This window comes from Dysidea avara, chromosome 5 (assembly GCF_963678975.1).
Source record: "Dysidea avara chromosome 5, odDysAvar1.4, whole genome shotgun sequence".
Classification (NCBI taxonomy): domain Eukaryota; kingdom Metazoa; phylum Porifera; class Demospongiae; order Dictyoceratida; family Dysideidae; genus Dysidea; species Dysidea avara.
In genome coordinates this window covers 32,158,805-32,179,413 of record NC_089276.1, presented here as the reverse complement: position 1 = coordinate 32,179,413, position 20,609 = coordinate 32,158,805, and the positions used below count along the sequence as shown (strand labels likewise).

General features: G+C 37.5%; 2 protein-coding genes across 2 annotated transcripts in view; one reads left to right on the top strand and one right to left on the bottom strand.

Annotated features, from left to right (window-relative positions):
- Window positions 1–4,158, top strand: part of LOC136255676 (uncharacterized) — a 77,510-nt gene extending 73,352 nt beyond the window's left edge. Inside the window, exon 4 of the mRNA XM_066048487.1 lies at window positions 3,923–4,158. Coding sequence (XP_065904559.1) covers window positions 3,923–4,099 — 177 coding nt within the window. The 3' untranslated portion in view covers window positions 4,100–4,158. The remainder of the gene's footprint in view (window positions 1–3,922) is intronic.
- An 11,052-nt stretch (window positions 4,159–15,210) lies between these two features.
- LOC136256570 (uncharacterized) lies at window positions 15,211–16,393 on the bottom strand. Its single transcript, XM_066049549.1, has 2 exons — window positions 15,492–16,393; window positions 15,211–15,442 (listed from the first exon to the last, which is right to left on the bottom strand). The coding sequence occupies exons 1-2, from the start codon at window positions 16,164–16,166 to the stop codon at window positions 15,434–15,436; spliced, it is 684 nt and encodes a 227-aa protein (XP_065905621.1). The 5' UTR covers window positions 16,167–16,393; the 3' UTR covers window positions 15,211–15,433.
- Window positions 16,394–20,609: the final 4,216 nt, after the last annotated feature.

Sequence of the window (20,609 nt, the reverse complement as noted above, 5' to 3'; positions counted from 1 at the left end):
TTTAGTACTCTATTACACTCTGCACTTTCCACTGACTGCTCTGTTAGGGAGTAGTGATCTATTTTCATGGAATTAAGCTCCAAAGTTTGAAATATTCCACCTACTATACTAGCATTATACTGGCATACCATTTCAGCCTATTATGCTTTTTATTATGCTGGCATGTTTGACGCAGGCCTAGCAGTTGATCTAGCGTGTACAGAGAGTCGTTTTTATTTGACTGAATAATTATTTTGTATGAAAATACTTGAATATTTGTATGTTTTGTTTGTAATTATATTTTTTGTTGTTAATAACTTAATGTTTTAAAAGACAATACACAATATGGTATTTACCTGTATTGTTGCATCCCTATAGCCTATCATATATGCATGCATGTTTGTATAGAAACATTAAAGTGTATTTGTCATTCATTATTTTCTAGACTTTGATCTAATGTTTCAATGCTCATAGAGCTTTCAACACCACTGCTTAATAATATAATTTTATGTTAAAACAAATACAGTATGCCACCACCTGTGTTAATCAAAGCCCGTGCATCATGCAAATAGTCTTACTAAAATACACACGTTGCTACAATATAGCTATGCATATTTTTATGCACAATCCTTATAATGAAGTCAAGTATGCTTGTGTATGAATAAAACTATTAAGTACAATTGCTTGGATGTCTGCAGCGAAAAAGACTAAGGGTAAAAGTCTATTATTATATTCTAATTTTAATAGCATAAAAGTATGCTATATATAATTAGTTCATTCAGTGTCATACTATAGATCTTTAGCATGATGTTGAACAATCAATTCCATAACCTCAGCTATTATTGAGTTATGCTTGTCTGAAGACATCGGTAAGTCAGTCAGTCAGTCAGTTGGTTGGTCGGTCGGTAAATAAAATCTTTAAATTTTTGTAAAAGCAATTTGGATCATACTGAAGGCATTTTTGAACTTGGTTATACCTAACCAATACTGCCAAGGCACCATGAATGTATTGTGTGGCTGGTTTCTGGCCAATATTATTTTGTGAGAAAGTGCAAACCCTATACAGTTACTACCATACTATATGATATATGTGCAAAGCTTTGCACATTTATGGTTCTTACTGTAACAATAGGGATTGCTCCATGTTTTTTGCAGAACTCCTAATAGATCGCACACATAAAAGCCACCTTAGAAAACATCCTTCAATTCAAAACACCTTTCTAGTGTTTTTGTACAAGGAGTATATGTTCACTAGTGGATATCAAGTGAAAAGGGAGCACTAAGTGTATTTCAGACAAAACTGAAATTTTGCCCTTCATTCATATTCTATAATCACAGGCATAGCTATCTAAGTCTAGAAGCAGAATTTTGGAATAAAAATGAATAGTAAGGTTTGCCGAATGGATCAGTGTGCATATCTGTGACTTGTTTTGGTGAATGAAAACAGCCCAAACTGAGCCATTTCTACTTGCAAATGCCATTACAGTTGCAAAGCCATAAAAACACATTCAGAATTGAGTTTACTGGTGTGGGCTGCTTGTCACTAATAAAATCTGTTCTATAAAACTTAGTATAGACCAAGAAACTTAATCTATACTGATAAACTATGGTATGTTCATTCCGTAATTAGTGTACATGTGCGGGCTATTTAATGTCAAAATACTCTAATAAAGCAGTCATCTGTGTCTGGGAATTAAGAGCATGCTCTACAGCTATAAAAGCTAGGAGACTCTGTATACACATCACAATTCAATCAGTTTCTTGTGTATATACACCAAATGGTTGACTGTAGCTATGTATCCAAAACAATCTTGATTATCAGTTTAAAAATTAATAGATTAATAAAAAGTGCACAAACTAGATCAATAAAAAAAATGGAAATTTTGAAAGATTTATGGCAATAGGAATCACTGACAAACAAGAAGGAATTGCTGGGGTGGTAATGTAAACCACAAATCCCTCTTTTTACTCTCTGCATGTCAAGTACATAATTCTCCATTCATCTTATTGAGTTAATTGAGTCAAAAATAGAGATTTGTGGCTTATATTACCACACAAAACCAGCCTTATTGTTCCTCAGTTTACAACAGCTTGGGAGTTAGTAAAATGCGGAATAACAGAATTACGGAATAAGCACAACTCATCTTTTGCAGATTGTACAAATATATACTCTATAGTAATCATACTTTATTTACCTTGTAACAGCTCTACATGGCACGCCACAGTGATGGATATAAACAGCAGCTGGGCAAGCATTAAATAGGATGAGCACACAACCAATCATCCTAGAACAATCTACATTCACTAAACTTACTATATATACTTCTTAATTGATATTGCTACAAAGCACTAAAACCTAGTTCTATTCTTAGGTCAAACTAGTTGGCCTTCACATGCATCCAACCGAATTTATTAGAGTCACACTATTGAGTTAGTGGAATGCAGTGGTTGTGTGTTGTCTTTAAATGGATTTCAAAACTCTTAAGGTTTGAATAGCTTAGGGTTGGAAGGAATGTACAAATACATCCTCCGAAGCTTCTTTTCAAAATGTTACTGAAGCTTCGAAGTTTTGTTGCAAATGTCATGTCAACTATTAATGACCACAATTGATGGTTCTTAGGGTGTACACCCTCCTACACTTTGTTATAGCTCCAGTATAACCATTGTTTAAACTACAATTACATCAAAAAATATGTAAATGGCAGCTTCCACACAAGGAGTGATAATACTTGTACAACTGGTTTAACATGTTGATATCCATGGTAACAAAGCTTTGGTGGGGTAAAACAGCATCCAAATGTCATGAGACCAAACGAAGCTTCAAACTATTTGTCTCAACCCTAATATAGCTATAGGGAAGGTAGACTGTTCTAGGATGATTGGTTGTGTGATCGTCCTATTTAATACACGCCCAGCTGCTGTTTATCCATCGCCGTGGCATGCCATGCAGAGCTGTTACAAGGTAAATAAAGTACGATTACTGTAGAGTACATAACTAGTTGTACAATCTGCAAAAGATAAGTTTTGCTTATTCTGTTATTCCGCAATTCCGTTATTCCATATTCTACATTTTACTAACTCCCCAACAGCTTGGCAGTATTGGTTAGGCAAGAATGTGCTACTCCTTTATGCTCCATTTCTTTCTCTGCTACCATGTAGGTGTTGATTAGTAGGTACCATGGTAATGGTTTCTTGTGCTGGCTATCATGAGAATCATCTGTATTTTCCATAACGGATGTAGAGACACTTCTCATACTGTTCTTCATTTGTAACACTTTAGCTATAACAAAGCTGAAAATGAAAAGGAATGGCCATGTCACGTTTTAGTAATTGATAATGAAGTGAAATGGGCATGTGTTCATTTGACAATTAATTGTTTAGTATGGCACCATTCTTCCCTTTGATATGGTATGTGTTGGCTCACCAGTCATCAATTGGACAATTGATGTTACAAAATAGTAAACAAACAAGTACTTTATATACACTGTAGTTAAACACCTTCAATAGTAGCTGCACCTTCAATAGTAGCTGCACTTAAGTGGTGTCACTATCGATTTTGAGAATAAGGTCTTTAACATTATTTTCAAGTGTCGAGTGTTGGTCAAATTCAAATAGTCGCCACGTTGATTTTATGAACTAAGGTAATAAACGCCACAAAGTTTAACCAAGTATAAATATGGTATATATTAAATTTAAATTGCATTAGAGATCATAGAAATAAAAAGCTATATAACAACAATAATTAATGAGTGAGGTTGCCTATACTTGCAGCTATACCAGTGGACATTCAGTTATGGCTATAACATTAACAATTAAATAAATTAAAAATGAGTATAGCTGCAGGTGTAAGTAATCTCACTTGTATCATTGCTTTTTTGTTTCAATGGTCCTAGTTTTTCTTTATACTTGTACATAATAGTGTTACATATATTCTATCCTATAGGTGGACAGGGAACTCAATGCTTGTCACTATGAGGAAGCCACAAAATCTTCTAAATATGCTTATGAACTCAGCCAGTTTAGCATTGGATATGGAATTTGTTTTTGTTGTATCATTGTGTCAGTTATTAGTGGTGTAGCTGCTATAGTAGGTGCTATAACCTATTTGTCCATGGAGTAGCTACAGACGTTACTGTTTTTATATATGCAACAATCTACATAGTAGATGAGTCTAGTCTACATTATGTGACCTGATTTTGGAATATCAGTCTAAATGTCACATGTGGACCACATAGTAACCTACACTTAATGTGTCACCACTAATGCACTTATAATTATGCACCTGTTAAAATATTTCACAGAATTTCTTGTTATTCAGGGAACTGACTACTGATCTAATCACTGTAAAGCTGAGTAGAAATTATAATGTCTTATTTTGATCATTAATATTCCAGTTGCAAAATATGACAATAAGGCTGATTTTCCAAAATCCGGTCACATATTGTAAGTATGTGCATATTATGCTAATCATAATGCATCAATTAAAGATGTTTTAACACAGGAAAAAAGCTGCATGTATTTCAGGTATTCGGAAATCCCCAGTAAATGTACAGAAATTCCATATTTCTGGTGTACATAAAATTTGCACATTTCCTGAAGTAGTATAGGGTGCAATTTCCATATCATTTCAGGACTGACTTTTCATTTTTCGTGTTTCTTTTGTACTAACAATAAAATTAATGTTACTGAGCAACAGATTGCATGCATTATGGACTTACACTTGTCCTCTATTGTGTCGTTTACTAGTATGCATACAGTTGTTTTTCTATTTCTAATTGAACTTAAAATGTTTTCTTTATTTTTATGTGCTAAAATGTACATAAAACTAAAACCCACAATCAGTTTCTCCATGTACTGTAGTGAGTGAAACTTGACTAGCACTGCCATCATGACTTTTGCATCTATTCAGAATTTCTGGCAGGCTCCAATGAGCCTGGAATACACAATACAATGTTTAATTCAAACTAGCCCCACACTAGTGAGTGTTTTGTGTGGTCAGCAATACACAAAAAGTTACGTCCGATGGCCCAAACATTTTAGACAGTAGTAGTCTATTTAAGTAGGGTTTTTACCCATAAAATGATGAGTGCCAGTTACAGTATAAAGAGTAGCAAAGTCCTCCAATAGGGCAGGTATGAGTTTCTTTTCCACTGTGTAACTTTTCATGTCATGCACCAGTTTTTCTCTCATTGTACAAGTGCAGCAAAAGACTTCTTCATTATTTGTGTTTCTTTTGTATATGCTAACAATAAATGTTACTGAGTAATAGCTTGCATGCATTATGGACTTACCTTGTCCTCTTTTGTGTCATCCACTAGTATACATCATCTAGAGACCTCCCATGTTTTTCTATGATGCATATTTGAACTTAAAATGTTATTTTTATGTGGTAAAGAATATGTATGTTAATAAAAATGTGTATAGAACTAAAACCCACAATCAGCTTCTCCAATTATTACTATATTAGTGAGTGAAACTTGACTAAAACCAATGTGACTAATAAAGGTGTTAAAATATTCAGAATTTTTGACAGGCTCCAATAAGCCTTGAATTCAAACTAGTCCCACACTAGAGAGTGTTTTGTGTGATCAATGATACACAAAAAGTTATATTTTTGCTGGTCCACACATTTTAGATGGTAGTAATGTTTAAGTAGGGATTGCCCATAAAATGATGAGTGCCACCTTAAATTCTGTCCTTAAAATCATCTAAAAAACATCTTACGCAACGAGAATCACCATGACAGAATTAATCAATCTGACATCAAATACAGCATTTTAAAAAAAACAAGAAAGTATGCAGGATATAGAAGTTTAGGGTGTTTGCTGATATTTGAAGCCTCCAGCTGCAGCCTAGTAACTGCATGTGACTATTGCATCATAATTGGCAAGAGATTGATAATTCATGGATAAGTGTTAAGAAGTTGTTTCCAGCTCACTCCATTAATCCAGACAATCAGTTCAGTCCACAAAATGCATTATGCCATTATTGTGAAGGTTGTCAGTGTAGTTACTGTTGTCATGACAATTCATACTGACAGTAGTTAAAATTAAAGGAAACAAATCTATAACATGTAAATTTACAAAGGTTAGAATATTTTACATAGGTACTTGTGGTTTGTGCATGCATTATGATGATAGTGACATTGAGTATTGTGATAATGGTGACATTGAGTAACATTATTGACATACTAGAAATTTATTATCGTACAACCCTAAAAGTTAGTCTTGTGTGAAGATGTCAGATTCTCTCAGAGCTGTCACAATTTATAAATTCTTACTCGTTTGACAAACTCTTTCTGTACACACTAGTATCATTCATACATATACAGTCAGTCTTTGGCCCACTGAGTTAATTTTACCAGATCTTCTTGCAATTTAAGTACATCTTCATTAGAGATATGTCTATAGATGATGACATCATTGGCATAAAGTCTAATAGTAGAGGATATTTCACTTGGTATAAGCCATTGATATAAAGAAAAAGAGTAGGGGACCTAACACAGAACCCTATGGTACTCCTGTGAAGAACTGCAGGTGGCTCCATCCAAAATTACGTCTATTAGATGAATACTCTTTGATTTAGTTTAATAAAGAGCTGTTTATGCTATAATGTGCAAGCTTATACAAAAGTCGGTGGTGAGGCAATTTATCAAAACTTTAGAAAAAACCAAAAATAATAAATCTGTTCTTTTTACTATTGTTTAATGTCATAGCAATGGCATTGATGGATTTTAAAAACTGTATTTCACAGGATCGATTTTTCTAAAACCATGTTATTATGATGATATGCATGTTGAGATATAGCTGAAGATATAACATGCTCAAAAACTTTGCAACAAATGTATATTGGCCTATAATTTGAAGGGTTAGTGTGACAGCCTTTCTTATAATTAATACAACTGTAGCAGTCTTCCAATCAAGAGGAAACTTGCCTTGATGAAGCAATGCATTGAAAATAAGGACAAAAACTGTAGCAATATAAATAGATAGTTCCTTTAACAGTTGTGATGGTATACCATCAGGGCCAGAAGCTCCATAGGATTCTAATTCAGATTGATAACAGAGTATAAAGTTCTTGTGCTTCAATGTGTATAAGGGTTATATAACAGTATCTTAATTTTGACACTTATTTTGACCAAATTGTGTGGGCACCTTCTCACATAGCATGGCTTACAGTTGTGGATCATATCCACTACACGATGGATGGTACAGATGGTACAGATGGGGTTGTACAGATGGTACAGATGGGGTTGTACAGATGGTACAGATGGTGATGGAGATGCATCATGTTGGGACACAGATGATGATGGTTGTACAGATGGTTGTTTCTGTCAGTCTATACCTTATTTTCTTCTAGAAGGAAAATTGTCTAAGAGGAAATTTGACTCATATGACTTGTAGCTAATGCAGTTTGTCATATTCCAGCCAAGCATGGTACCAAAATGTGCCTTTATACCTCCTTCTGTGTGCCAAATTTCAAGGAAATCGGATGTGGCATTTGCATTTTATGGTAGTTTTGTAAGTGTGCAAAAGAAGAAAAATAATAAGAAAAAAAATGAAGAAACTAAGCCAATTTTTGAAGTCGCATATCTCAGGAATGCTTAATGTTATTTTGCTCAAATTTGGTATGTGGAGTACTGGCATTGGTGGGCATGTCCACAGTAAAAATCTTGTTTCGTAAAGGCAAAACAGAGCTACGGAGGTGTGAAAATTGCATTTTCTTTCTTCCTGTCAATGTACTCACAGGTGTTGTGTGTTGGCTTCTTAGCCGCACGACATGCTACCGTGTGCCTTGATAGTACAGTGCTGATGTACAAAGTTGATTTGATGAGATGTGCTAGAGAAACTTACTCCACAAGGTGGTGATGAAGCATTTGTGAAATTTGCAAAAAAGACATATATAGGATTTCTGAATACTGATGATTTTTTTAATGACAGGGTAATCTTATCTCCAGGATAAAATTATTCTTCTGTCCAATCATAACATTGTTAAAGGCAACTAACAAATGGTCCATGGCAGTAGCAAATACTGTTGCCATTAGCTGATGCATTGTTGTTATTGACAACTTTATATTCAGGAATTGATTCAAATCATTTCCTTTAGCACCATAGCGCTCATATTTGGGAATTCTATGTCACTAAGAAATATTAATGACTGGTGATAGAGTCTGTTTAAGTTGACCAGCTGTACGTGTACATCAAGCCCTTACTGTTAGGGATGTGGCGATTATGCCGGCATAATTTCGGGCATAATAGGTATATGTGGGAATCAGGAATTATGCTAGCATTTTGAGGTGATAATAAAGCTTTAACAGTAGGAAAATCCATAGGTTGCACAATTCCATTAAAAAAGATCGAGATACTCTAAATAGAGCAGTCAGAATACTGAATATTATTTACTCTAATAAAGCAGTCACATTGAAATGAAATACTCTAATACAGCAACCAGCTAAAGAATTCAAGACTATTTGAAGCTTAAAACATCAATGAAAATGGTGTGATACAGCAGTAAACTGGTATTATTAACCAACTATACGCCTATGGTGGCATAATTTTGGGAATAATGGGCAATTCTCAAAAGCACAATAGGCGATTTTTTGAGCACTGCTCAAAAGCATAATGCTCAATTTTTGGAGCATAATAGCCTCATGCCTACTTACTGTAAATGTTTAAAAACCATGCTGCAGGTGTAACACATCCTTTTATGCCCTGAGAGGAAGATATGGGCTATACCAAGAGTTCATAATATAGTATTATGAACTCTTGGCTATACCAAATTTGTTATTGCTGCTAATAAATTTATAATTGTGTATAATCAGTTGGTGTGATGGGTCACTTGTTTCAATTAAAATGACACCCTTCTCCACTGCGTACACCATTATGAGGGAAAGGTTATTGTTATGTTTGTTATTGCTATTGAAGAATGTGCAATTGTGTATGTTGATGGTTTTGTAGTGTTTATCAAATATGAAATCAAAGCTGATGGCCTATTGTAGGACACAAAGAAGGTATTGGAGATGTTCAATTTCAGTGATCATAACTGAAAATGCAAAACAACAGACTCAAACATGGTTGGTACTACATTCACTAGAACCACCTGAAACAATTGCAATGCATTGTTGATGGCTATTTTGGTGTCACTAAACCGGCAGTGACCAATATGATATGCGTTGATAGTATTGCACCATGTCTGATGGTGAGGCATTTGAATAAACCATCATTACGCCACCCTTACTTTTGCCACATTGATTCTGACATAATATTATTTGATGTAAATCTCCTGTTCTGGTTAGAAATCTTCCCTTCCTTTGTTTTGCCAACTCAACAAATTGTTTGTCTGAGTTACCAGTACAAAGATGACAACTGTTAATATGGTGGATAAGCCTTTCTGCACTCTCTGCTGTTAGATGTGTAGCTGTTTGTATAGTAAATCAGATTCTGGAGATATTAAATGGTTAGCAGTATGAAGTTCCCAAGTTAAATTGCTTCTAATTTGCAAAACATGAAAAATAATAATTGGAGTGCCCAACTGCTGTTGTCGTAATTGTATACATTGGATTTCATCATCAAATTTATTAATAATCCATCCCTTTGGTAGTGTTACAGTAGACAAACTAGCATACAAACTTGCAAGGGTATCCTAATATTTTAGCTCAAGATTGCACAGCAACACACAAAGTTGCATACCTCTTCATGTGCTGGTGTACTTTCATTTGCAGCACTGCCTCTTCTTTGATGATTTAAACTGTCGCCCAATGCACTTCTTGCTTCTCCTACCATACCCATGACCTCTTGGCCTTTTAGGTTTACCAGGCATACCCAGATAAACTGTTGTTACACTGACACCATTATGTGTAACAGGTGAAATCAAGAAATAGCTACAATGAATAATTGAGCTATAGCAGAAAACAACAAATTAGATATAAAGTAACAGATCAATGTCTACTGTTAACCCAGGAATACATAAAGTAGGTAGCCTAAAACTAAGACAATTCAACAACGTGGAATATTATCAAAGGAAACCAAAGCAAAGATGCTGGTAAATCAGATGATGCAGAGATCATCACTATTATTCAAGGTTAATGAATACGGCTAACTAGCTACACCACGAATACACATAACACCAGCAAAGGCCTATAATGTGTGATTTACAAGCGAAAAAGACGAACATTCGCTCGTAAAAGATGAAAAATCGTATTTACTAGTATTGGCAAGCTGACATACAATGGACCCGCTTTAAGCAACAAAAATATAAAGTTACAAATGTATTCAATAATCTAACATTTTAAGGTGCTTACCACAACGTCTTATAGCGAGACTGAATTGTTTTCACTAAGACACGCGAAACGAGGTGCGTGCCACGTCTTTTCTACAGGTTGCTATAGGCTCACGTGAAAAGTTTCCTATCCATAGCGCGTGTATTATCTATCTAATCAAAACCAGCCAAGCTGTAAAAAAAGGTGCGGCCCCCATAAAGGCCATGGTGAAAAAAGATGTGAAATCCAAGGTGGCGGCCAAGAAATGGCTGTGATGGTAGGTTAATGGTTACATTTTAATAACAACAATTCAGGTGAATTTGGTGCCAAGACCAAGTGGCACAAAATTCACCTGAATTGCCGTTATTAAAATGTAACCATTAACCTACCATCACAGCCATTTCTTGGCTGCCACCTTGGATTTCACATCTTTTTTCACCATGGCCTTTATGGGGGCCGCACCTTTTTTTACAGCTTGGCTGTTTTTGATTAGATATCACTTCTTTTTGTATTTGTATACTGCAAAGCCGGCCTATGGCTGGCTTTGGGGCTTTTTTAACCCATGTGTTTTTTTCTTTACCACAGGAAGAAGAAAGAACTTAAAGAAGAATTTTAGTACTTCAATTATTTTTGATTTTATTAGTAATTATACAAATTATATACATATATTTATTACATGCTCATTATTCCCCACAGGATTTTTTTGCAGCTGATCTCTCTACTGGGTGACTTGAAATGTAGCTGAACTATATACAGGATGGTTTCTTTGTAGCTGAACTCTCTGTAACAGGTGATTTGTTTGCAGCTAAACTCTCTACATGGTGGTGTCTTTATAGCCGAACTCTCTACATGATGGTTTCTTTGTAGCTGAACTCTCTATAAGGTGACTTCATCTAGCTGAACTCTCTACAGGGTGATTTTTTTTGTAGCTGAACTCTCTGCAGGGTGATTTGTTTGCAGCTGAACTCTCTACATGATGGTTTCTTTGTAGCTGAACTCTCTACAAGGTGACTTCGTCCAGTTGATCTCTCTACGGGGTGATTTGTTTCTAGCTGAACTCTCTACAGGTGAATTGTTTGCAGCTAAACTCTCTACATGGTGGTTTCTTTGTAGCTGAACTCTCTACAAGGTAACTTCTTCTCTACAGGGTGATTTGTTGTAGTTGAATTCTCTACAAGGTAGTTTGTATGAGGCTGAACTCTCTACATGGCGGTTTCTTTGTAGCTGAACTCTCTACAGAGTGATTTGTTTGCAGCTGAACTCTCTACATGATGGTTTCTTTGTAACTGAACACTCTACAAGGTGACTTCTTCTAGCTGATCTTTCTACAGGGTGAATTGTTGTAGCTGAACTATCTACAAGGTAACTTCTTCTAGCTGATCTCTATACAGGGTGATTTGTTTGTAGTTGAATTCTGTACAGGTGGTTTCTTTGTAGCTGAACTCTGTACATGATGGTTTCTTTGTAGCTAAACTCTTTACAAGGTGACTTCTTATAGCTGAACTCTCTACTGGGTAATTTCTTTGTAGCTGAACTCTCTATATGATGGTTTCTTTGTAAATGAACTCTCTACAAGGTGAATTCTTCTACCTGATCTCTCTACAGGGTGATTTGTTTGTAACTGAACTCTGTACAAGTGCGTTTTTGTGGGTGATCTCACTGCAGGTTGATTTGTTTGTAGCTGAACTCACTAAAGGGTGATTTTGCTTGTAGCTGAACTCCTTGCATTGTATCTAGTTTCTAGCTGATCTCTCTACAGGGTGATTTGTTTGTAGCTAATCTCTCTACAAGTTGATTTGTGTGTAGCTGATCTCTCTGCAGGTTGATTAATTTGCAGCCGATCTCTCTACAAGGTAATTTGTTTGTAGCTGAACTGTCTATAAAGTGATTTATTTGTAGCTGATCTCTCTGCAGGTTGATTTGTTTTAGCTGAACTCTCTACAGGGTGATTTACTTGTAGCTGAACTCCTTACATTGTGACTGGTTTCTAGCTGATCTCTCTACAGGGTGATTTGTTTGTAGCTGATCTCTCTACAAGTTGATTTGTGTGTAGCTGATCTTTCTATTGGTTGATTTGTTTGTAGCCGATCTCTCTACAGGGTAATTTGTTTGTAGCTGAACTCTGTACAAGGTGCTTTTTTGTAGGTGATCTCACTGCAGGTTGATTTGTTTGTAGCTGAACTCACTAAAGGGTGATTTGCTTGTAGCTGAACTCCTTACATTGTGTCCAGTTTCTAGCTGATCTCTCTACAGAGTGATTTGTTTGTAGCTGAACTCTCTATAAGGTGATTTATTTGTAGCTGAACTCCTTACATTGTGTGTAGTTTCTAGCTGATCTCTCTACAGGGTGATTTGTTTGTAATTGATCTCTCTACAAGTTGATTTGTGTGTAGCTGATCTATCTGCAGGTTGATTTGTTTGTAGCCGATCTCTCTATAGGGTAATTTGTTTGTAGCTGAACTCTCTATAAGGTGATTTGTTTGTAGTTGATCTCTCTGCAGGTTGATTTGTTTTAGCTGAACTCTCTACAGGCTGATTTGTTTGTAGCCGATCTCTCTACAGGGTAATTTGTTTGTAGCTGAACTCTCTACAAGTTGATTTGTTTGTAGCCGATCTCTCTATAGGGCAATTTGTTGTAGCTGATCTCTCTACAGGGTGGTTTTTTTGTAGCTGACCTCTCTTCAGGGTGATTTGTTTGTAGCTGATCTCTCTACAGGGTGATTTTTTGTAGCTGACCTCTCTTCAGGGTGATTTGTTTCTAGCTGATTGCTCTACAGGTTGATTTGTTTGTAGATGAACTCTCTACAGGGTAATTTGCTTGTAGCTGAACTCCTTACTTTGTGTCTAGTTTGTAGCTGATCTCTCTACAGGGTGATTTGTTTGTAGCTGAACTCCTTACATTGTGTGTAGTTTCTAGCTGATCTCTCTGCAGGGTGATTTGTTTGTAGCTGATCTCTCTACAAGTTGATTTGTGTGTATATAGCTGATCTCTCTGCAGGTTGATTTGTTTGTAGCCGATCTCTCTACAGGTAATCTGTTTGTAGCTGAACTCTCTATAAGGTGATTTGTTTGTAGCTGATCTCTCTGCAGGTTGATTTGTTTTAGCTGAACTCTCTACAGGGTGATTGCTTGTAGTTGAACTCCTTACATTGTGTCTAGTTTCTAGCTGATGTCTCTACAGGGTGATTTTTTGTAGCTGAACTCTCTTCAGGGTAATTTGTTTCTAGCTGATCTCTCTACAGGTAGATTTGTGTTGATTTGTTCATTGCTGATCGCTCTAAAGGTAATTGATTTGTTGCAGTTGAACACCCTGCAAAGTGTTTTGTTTGTAGCTGATCACTCTAAAGGGTAATTTGTTTGTAGCTGAACTCTCTCCACAGTGACTTGTGTGTAGCTGAATTCTGTGTAACTGAATTCTCTAGAGAGTGACTTAATTGTAGCTGAATTCTCTACACAGTGCATGACTTGTTTATAGCTGAACTTTCTTCAGTGTGACTTGTAATGTTCTGAATCTCTATAGTGGTATATTTGCTTACTCTCCACATGGTGACTGTCTTCTTGCTGAACTGTCTATAAGATTAACTGTTTGCAGCTGAACTCCCTACAGAATAACTTGTGATGTAATAAAATTCTATAATGGAGTAAATAAATTAGCCGAATGCTCTATTAGGGTGACTGTTCTATTAGAGTATCTCGATCTCGCATTTGCTACACGGAGTTGGCTTTCGAATCATAACTCAGTGTTTTGTAATCCGATTCTTCTGTACTACTGCAAGGACTTTCTATGAAGATTATTCCAGCTATACACCGATTTTCAGCTCATTGCTCTAAGCGGTTTGCCTAGTAGGCGTGAAAACTAATACCTTTTTATTCATAAAAATCGATCGCGTAATTGTGACACAGGTTGGGTTTTGTGTCATATCTCCGTGGTCTTTATCTCGATTCCTTTGAAACCACCAAAAGGCACTCCTACGATGGTTACTCCATCTACATAGCAATTTTCAACTCATCCCATGAAGCGGTTTACCCTGTAGGCGTGACAACAAATCGATCTTGTTTTACGCGAATAATCGGCCATAACTCCTGAACCATTTATCGGATTTGTACCAAATTTGATGCTAGGATTCGCCTTTGGACTCCCTTTCTGTGTGCCACATTTCTAGGCGATCTGAGTACGCGTTTGCTAGTTATAGCAATTTTTGTAAGTGTGCGAAAAGACGAAGAAAAAAACGAAGAAAAAAAAACCAAACTTTGGCAGCTCGTATCTCGGAAATGGCTGGAGCGATTTCCTTCAAATTTGTAATGTAGACTCCCTTGGCTGGCGGGCAACTGTGTAGCAAATTTGGTTCCAATCAGATAAGTGATCACCGAGATACAAAGGTGTGAAAATGACGTTTTCGTTCTTCCTGTCAATATACTCACGGTATGGCGCGCCGGCTTCTTGGGCCGCACGACACACTACAGTGTGTTTTGATGGAGGCACAGGATCTATGCTCTCATTCAGAGCACCAATCACAGGAAATACAATCTTCAACCACCGTTTCATTACATTTAACACATACATCTACTTTAGCCGACTTATCTGACTGGCGTACTATTGGGTGATCTTGGTCTCTTGAACGGAATTTCCAATTGGTGCCCATCTATATTACGAAAAAAACTACAAACGACTGTAACAATGGTAATTACGCTCGCCTTTAGTGGTGCCGTTAAAAGTGCCACGGTACAACAGCGTTTAAGGGTAGACAGGGGCGTAGCTAGCCAGAAGGTGATGGAGGGGCAGGCATACCCCACGAAACACTCAAAATCATTCATGATTGCAAAAAAGGCTAATGACCCAATGGTGGGATAGCCAACATACGGTGTTGTATTATTACAGCTTAAAGAACTAGCTACGTAACTATTTCAGTACTGACTGCTTCCAATATACCAGTTTTGTCTGAAAGAGGAAGCTACACAGATACATACTGAAAACTACAACATACTACTACTTATTACCTAACTGTATACTTATTACTACCTATACGTACTTAACTTAACCAATGTCAAAGTCAGGAAATTCGTCCTCAGCAGTAAGCGAATACTGGCGGAGTATCATTTTTGCATTGTACCTCCACAAAGTCACAGACAGTTGCTGGAGAAGTTGGCGCCTAGCAAACTTTCGTGGTAAACCGTTTCTAACAGTTGTTCTGTCAGCTATGGATCCTAAAATTGATAGGGCATATGGTGACCAAACACCAAAGGTCTCACATACAAGAGGGATAAAATCTCCTCCATTATCATTTACAATGTCCTGGTATTGGTTGTCCTTAGCCATCTCACCAACAGCAGCGGCCACCCCAGCCTGAGAAGAAGCAGAAGATATGACAGTAGACTGAGTGGTACTCCTGACGGAGAGATCAAAATAGGCAGGACGACCAAGATGAAAGTCAGGGTGGTATATGTCGCCAGGACGAGATCGGTCAGATGGAATGCCTTGCTCCCTAAGAACACCAGGGTGATCTTGGAGCAAGGCATGGTGTACAACAGACACTAAAGCATTATGACGCTGGATCCTCAAGGGACCATGAGAGCACCCCAGCAGATGATCACCAAACTGGTCAATGACAGATAGACAAGTACAGAGTGGTAAAGAAGGGAACAAAGGAATGCCAAGCCACAAACGTAAAGCTATAGTAAAATCATGAGGAGGAATAGCTAGACCCAAAGCAGGCTGTGGAAGTGATTTAAGCCAACCACTGCTGGTGCCAGAAGAATGTGATAAAGCACGCAGACGTGCTTGATCACGAATGGTGAAACTGCTTACAAGCTGTTTAAAAAGTGAATCATCTAAAATGGCTTGAAGGTCAGTTTGAGAGGAGTTTTGCAACACAGAAACAGACATACCTTCAAAGAAAGCGAGGGAACAATCCTCCCCGGGAAATGGCATAAAAACATCAAAAGTTTCCACTAAACGAGACACTAAAATACGGGAAGAATTACAGGACCCCACAAATGCAGGAGCAGCAGAACGCTCAGATTCACGTAGGCCCAAGCCTCCTAACCTAAATGGCAAGGTGGCTTGTGTCCAACTACTATCAGAAATTCCACAACACAAGATTCTACTAAGGCATTCTCGCAACCTAAGGTCAAAATGTGAGGGAAAGGAACCCAAAGAGGAAGATGGCACACAACGTAAAATCGAGGTAGCTATATTCGTCGAACATCATCGCACGTGCCACAACTGTACTCCAACAAATTCATCCACAGTCCGGTAGAGCTAATACTTCAGTGCAAATACAGGTTACTTAACGTTAGCCACAGCCTGTGCTGCAGTCCTAGCACACTGCTGACAGGATGACGTATTCACTCACTTCACTCGGCGTAATTGAAATGCCATGTATTGCACGAAATCCCACCTGTCTTGCTAGCAGAACTTGTAAGCTTGACTGATCCACCTGGCTGACTGACTGACAAAGTAAAAACAGACTGCACTGCCGTACGTACAAAGGTCCAGTGTGATCGACTCGATAAAATAAACTTGGTACATTTATTTAGCTAACACTTTATCACCTCGTAGGCAGTAGGTTCGTAGCGTCATCTGGTCTCCTTTGTCACTTGTGACTCCTGCCGCGGAGAAGCGGGTGCCGGTCACTCTTTTTAGATTCAATAATGTTCTATCACGCGAGTAATCTAGGCTAAATATAGAAGTATGTCTCTAATATTTTCGTTCGATGGATTCACGAACGAGTTGAATGTTGTGTGTGCGCATTCACTAGCAACCCCTGGTGATACCGCGTAGTAGTGTACATAATTTACAGTCATTTGCAATTGCGTGTCAGTTTAATACTGGTAAACTTGTGACGAAGGTTTTAAAAAATCATTTAGTGATGGGGGGGGGGGGGGGGGGGAATGCCTACGCCCCCGAGGGTAGAATTACGAGCACCGCGGCCAGTGAAGGACGACGATTTATTTTGCAACTCTCCTGGTCACGTGAGTCAATGTCACTGTATAATGGTTCTTCTTATAATGACTAATGGGCAGGGGCAGAGGAAGTAGTTGATATGAGGGGGGCCCAGACTTATGGAATGAGGGACTACATTGTCTTGGTTTGGTAAGGTGAGACCAAATAAAGAGGTCACAACCATTTGATAATAGCTGCCAACCTCAATGCACCAGCTACCCATTTATAGCTGATAAACTACATAAAAATCTTTACATAGCTCGCTATATACACATGCACTGCTTTATTAGAGTGACGGTTCTATTCAAGGCCGGAGGAGACGGTCCGGTTGGTCAGGCCTGAGCCGGACCAATAATCTGGAGTTGAACCAACTAGCTGAACATTACTCTCATGCAATCTTTGGACGATCACACCTACATGTAGCTACGTACATTTTACAGATGTTATTGAAAATGCATGACGAGTAGTTACCTAGTTTCTCAGCCTAACTAAAGCACAGAACTACACATATAGTACCTCCAAATACCTTACAGTACAGCATAGCATTCGTATCGTTTTGTACAGAAATGATTGTGGGTTCTACGTACAGTATCACGTGTGCTAACAGTTGGCATTTATCATGTGTAAGGCAAGTGCCTTTTTTGATTCTAAACCAGCACACTTATATCACAATTCAGTCTTCATAAAATAATCATTAGCATTCCTTGGCTTGTCTCTCTTGGCTTCTTTTACTGAGCGAAAGGCTGGCAGTGACAAACCAGATGACTCATTCCACGGCAAGAAGCTGTACACCCATACATTACATGATGGCCATCTGGATGAGATGTTGAGTAGAAATCACTCCTCTTCAACTACCCACTCGTCCTGTCGAGATACTGAGCAAACTCTCAGTCTTACCCACATCGCGCCATTTTCGAATACTGATTGGTCTCGTGACTGTCCACCAGTATATTTACGTGATGATCTGTTCACTTCATACAAACCAGTATAGTAGTATAATACTGTATTTTTGTAGCTGTGTAGCTTTTTATTGTAGCTGTGTGAATTCACTGTATAGTAATTACATCCTAGCTAAAGGGGGCCATGCTGCATGGGTTCCCTGTGAAATTTGGGGAGGAAAGTTGCAAGTTGCTACTTTAAAATTTAGCATCAATTTCAAATTTTAAGGCATTTTCAAGCCTTTAAATGGCAAAAATTCTGCAGCTCCTGGGGGTTGCACTCCCAGACCCCCTTGAACTTCTAATTGCTAGCTATAACTAAATGAACCATACAGCAAGTTTCATGCTGTGTCCCCTGTATGTCAGGTCTACAATTATACATAGTATAGAAAGTCTGAAGAACAACAGATAAGCTTGAGCATATTTATATAGCTAGCTAGCAGTGAAATATCACTAAAATTGCATATCTGAGTTTTCAAAAATTTCCTGTGGGGGCATGCCCCCAGACCCCCTAGAATGCTCGTGCTTCACACTTCGCACACTGTGCAACAGCTCCTCTCTCATTGGCATGTATATAGTAGCAATTTCAACATTATAGTCAATGGCCTGACCAACTCAATTTTCCCTCCTCCGGCCCTGCAGTATTAGAGTATCTCAATCTTTATCACGGTTTTCAACCCCTCTCCAAGAAGGATATTATTTTGGTGTGATATCATTCTGAGGGGGGCTAAGCCCCATCCTCAGCAAATCAAGGGGACTTCAGCCCCCTAGCCCCCCATTTCCGTCGCCTATGCTAATGGGAATTGTTATGTCATAGTTTTTCAAGACTTCTTCATAAAGGAACCTATGGTGGTGTATCCTGCACTTGACCAGATGGCTATAAGTGTATATATATAACTGAGCTGCTAATGAAAGAAAAAGTGTGTGCCAGAGCCATTGCAAGAGATAGAGGTACTAATCTATCGTTATGTCTCATGCAAAATGAACTGTTAGGAATCAAGAAATTAAATATGATGGCTAACCACCCTCAGTGCAATGGAATGGTCACGTGGAACAATTTAATAGAATGCTAAAGTCAGTGCTGAAGAAACATATGAAACGTACTTTTCAGGGGTATTGTGGGCTTATCACAATACTTCCCATTCCACAACCGTGACAGGAGAAAAGCCTTCTGTTTAATTATTTTGTTATTATTATTATTATTGTTAGAACTCACAGAAAGAGTATAAGCACACAGATAATCATACATAAAATCAGTCTGTTGGGAAGAGGTATAAGGATACATCATCTCTAAATTGGTTTAAATCATCCAGTTCAACTAATGAATCAGGTGGAGAATTCCACATATTGATAGCAGAGGATAGGAAAGAATTTAAATATGTATCAGTTCTATCAAAAGGGGTCACGAAATACTGGTTGTGTCCACGGGTAGGTGTTGAAAGGATATAAGTGTAAATGAAATGTCAACAAGACCATGTAATATTTTGTAAAACATTATCAATTTTAATAAATTTCTTCCAGCGGTGTTCGAGTAGTGGCCACTTAAGATGTTTGAGCATGGTAGTTACACTACTGTGATAGGAGAAGTCATTTTTAATAAAGCGAGCAGCACTGCACTGAGCCTTTTCTATTTGGTGTTTCTGATATTGAAGGTGTGGGGACTGTACTTTTTGTTATCATCCAACAGAAACTGCAATATTTTTATCAATTAAGCTGCTAATTTCTCATACTACAGACTGTACAGGGAAAAGTTCTATCTTTATCCAAAGCTCTAGCAAAGACACTGCTTGAAGGTTCTTAGTTTACTAATTTGTTAAGCTGCTTTACTGTGACTTGTATCCAGTTATACTGATAGTAAAATGTCAGTAACTTTAAGTATAAGGAACATATTGTTTTACTAAGTTTCAAACTTTCAGTAAAACATCAGTGAATGTGGGTTTACTGAAAAATTATTTATTTTATTTATTTAGGCTTTATGGTGTAAAAAAATTACACCAAAGGTCTGTTGGTAGCAACAAACAGCCATAAAATATGTACAATTAATACTAACTACTTAAGTAATTACATAGTTACATGGTTAAGATTATAAGTGATTAAAATTGGTAGTTGGAGGTTTAGTTTGGTGACTTCTGGAGCATGGACATAAGTAATGTAGAGTGCAGTTATTGTTTTCATCAAAGTTAGTCAGGAAATGGTCCCACAGATATGATTTCAGTTTAGATTTCAGCCAACAAACTGACATGTTTAGGTCCAGAATTAGTATGGCATTCCACAGGGATGGTAAATGATGGAAATAAGAATGTCGCGATATGTTGTTAAGATGTTGAGGTAACAAGAGTTTGTTGCTGGAGCCTGATCTAGTATTGGTAGAGTTGAAAGTGATGTAGTTATTGATGTTGAACTGATTAGTTGGTGATTTGATAGATTTAATAGCAAACAGTATGTCTTGAAGTTCAAATATGTACATTAAAGGGAGGAGCCTCAGATTTAT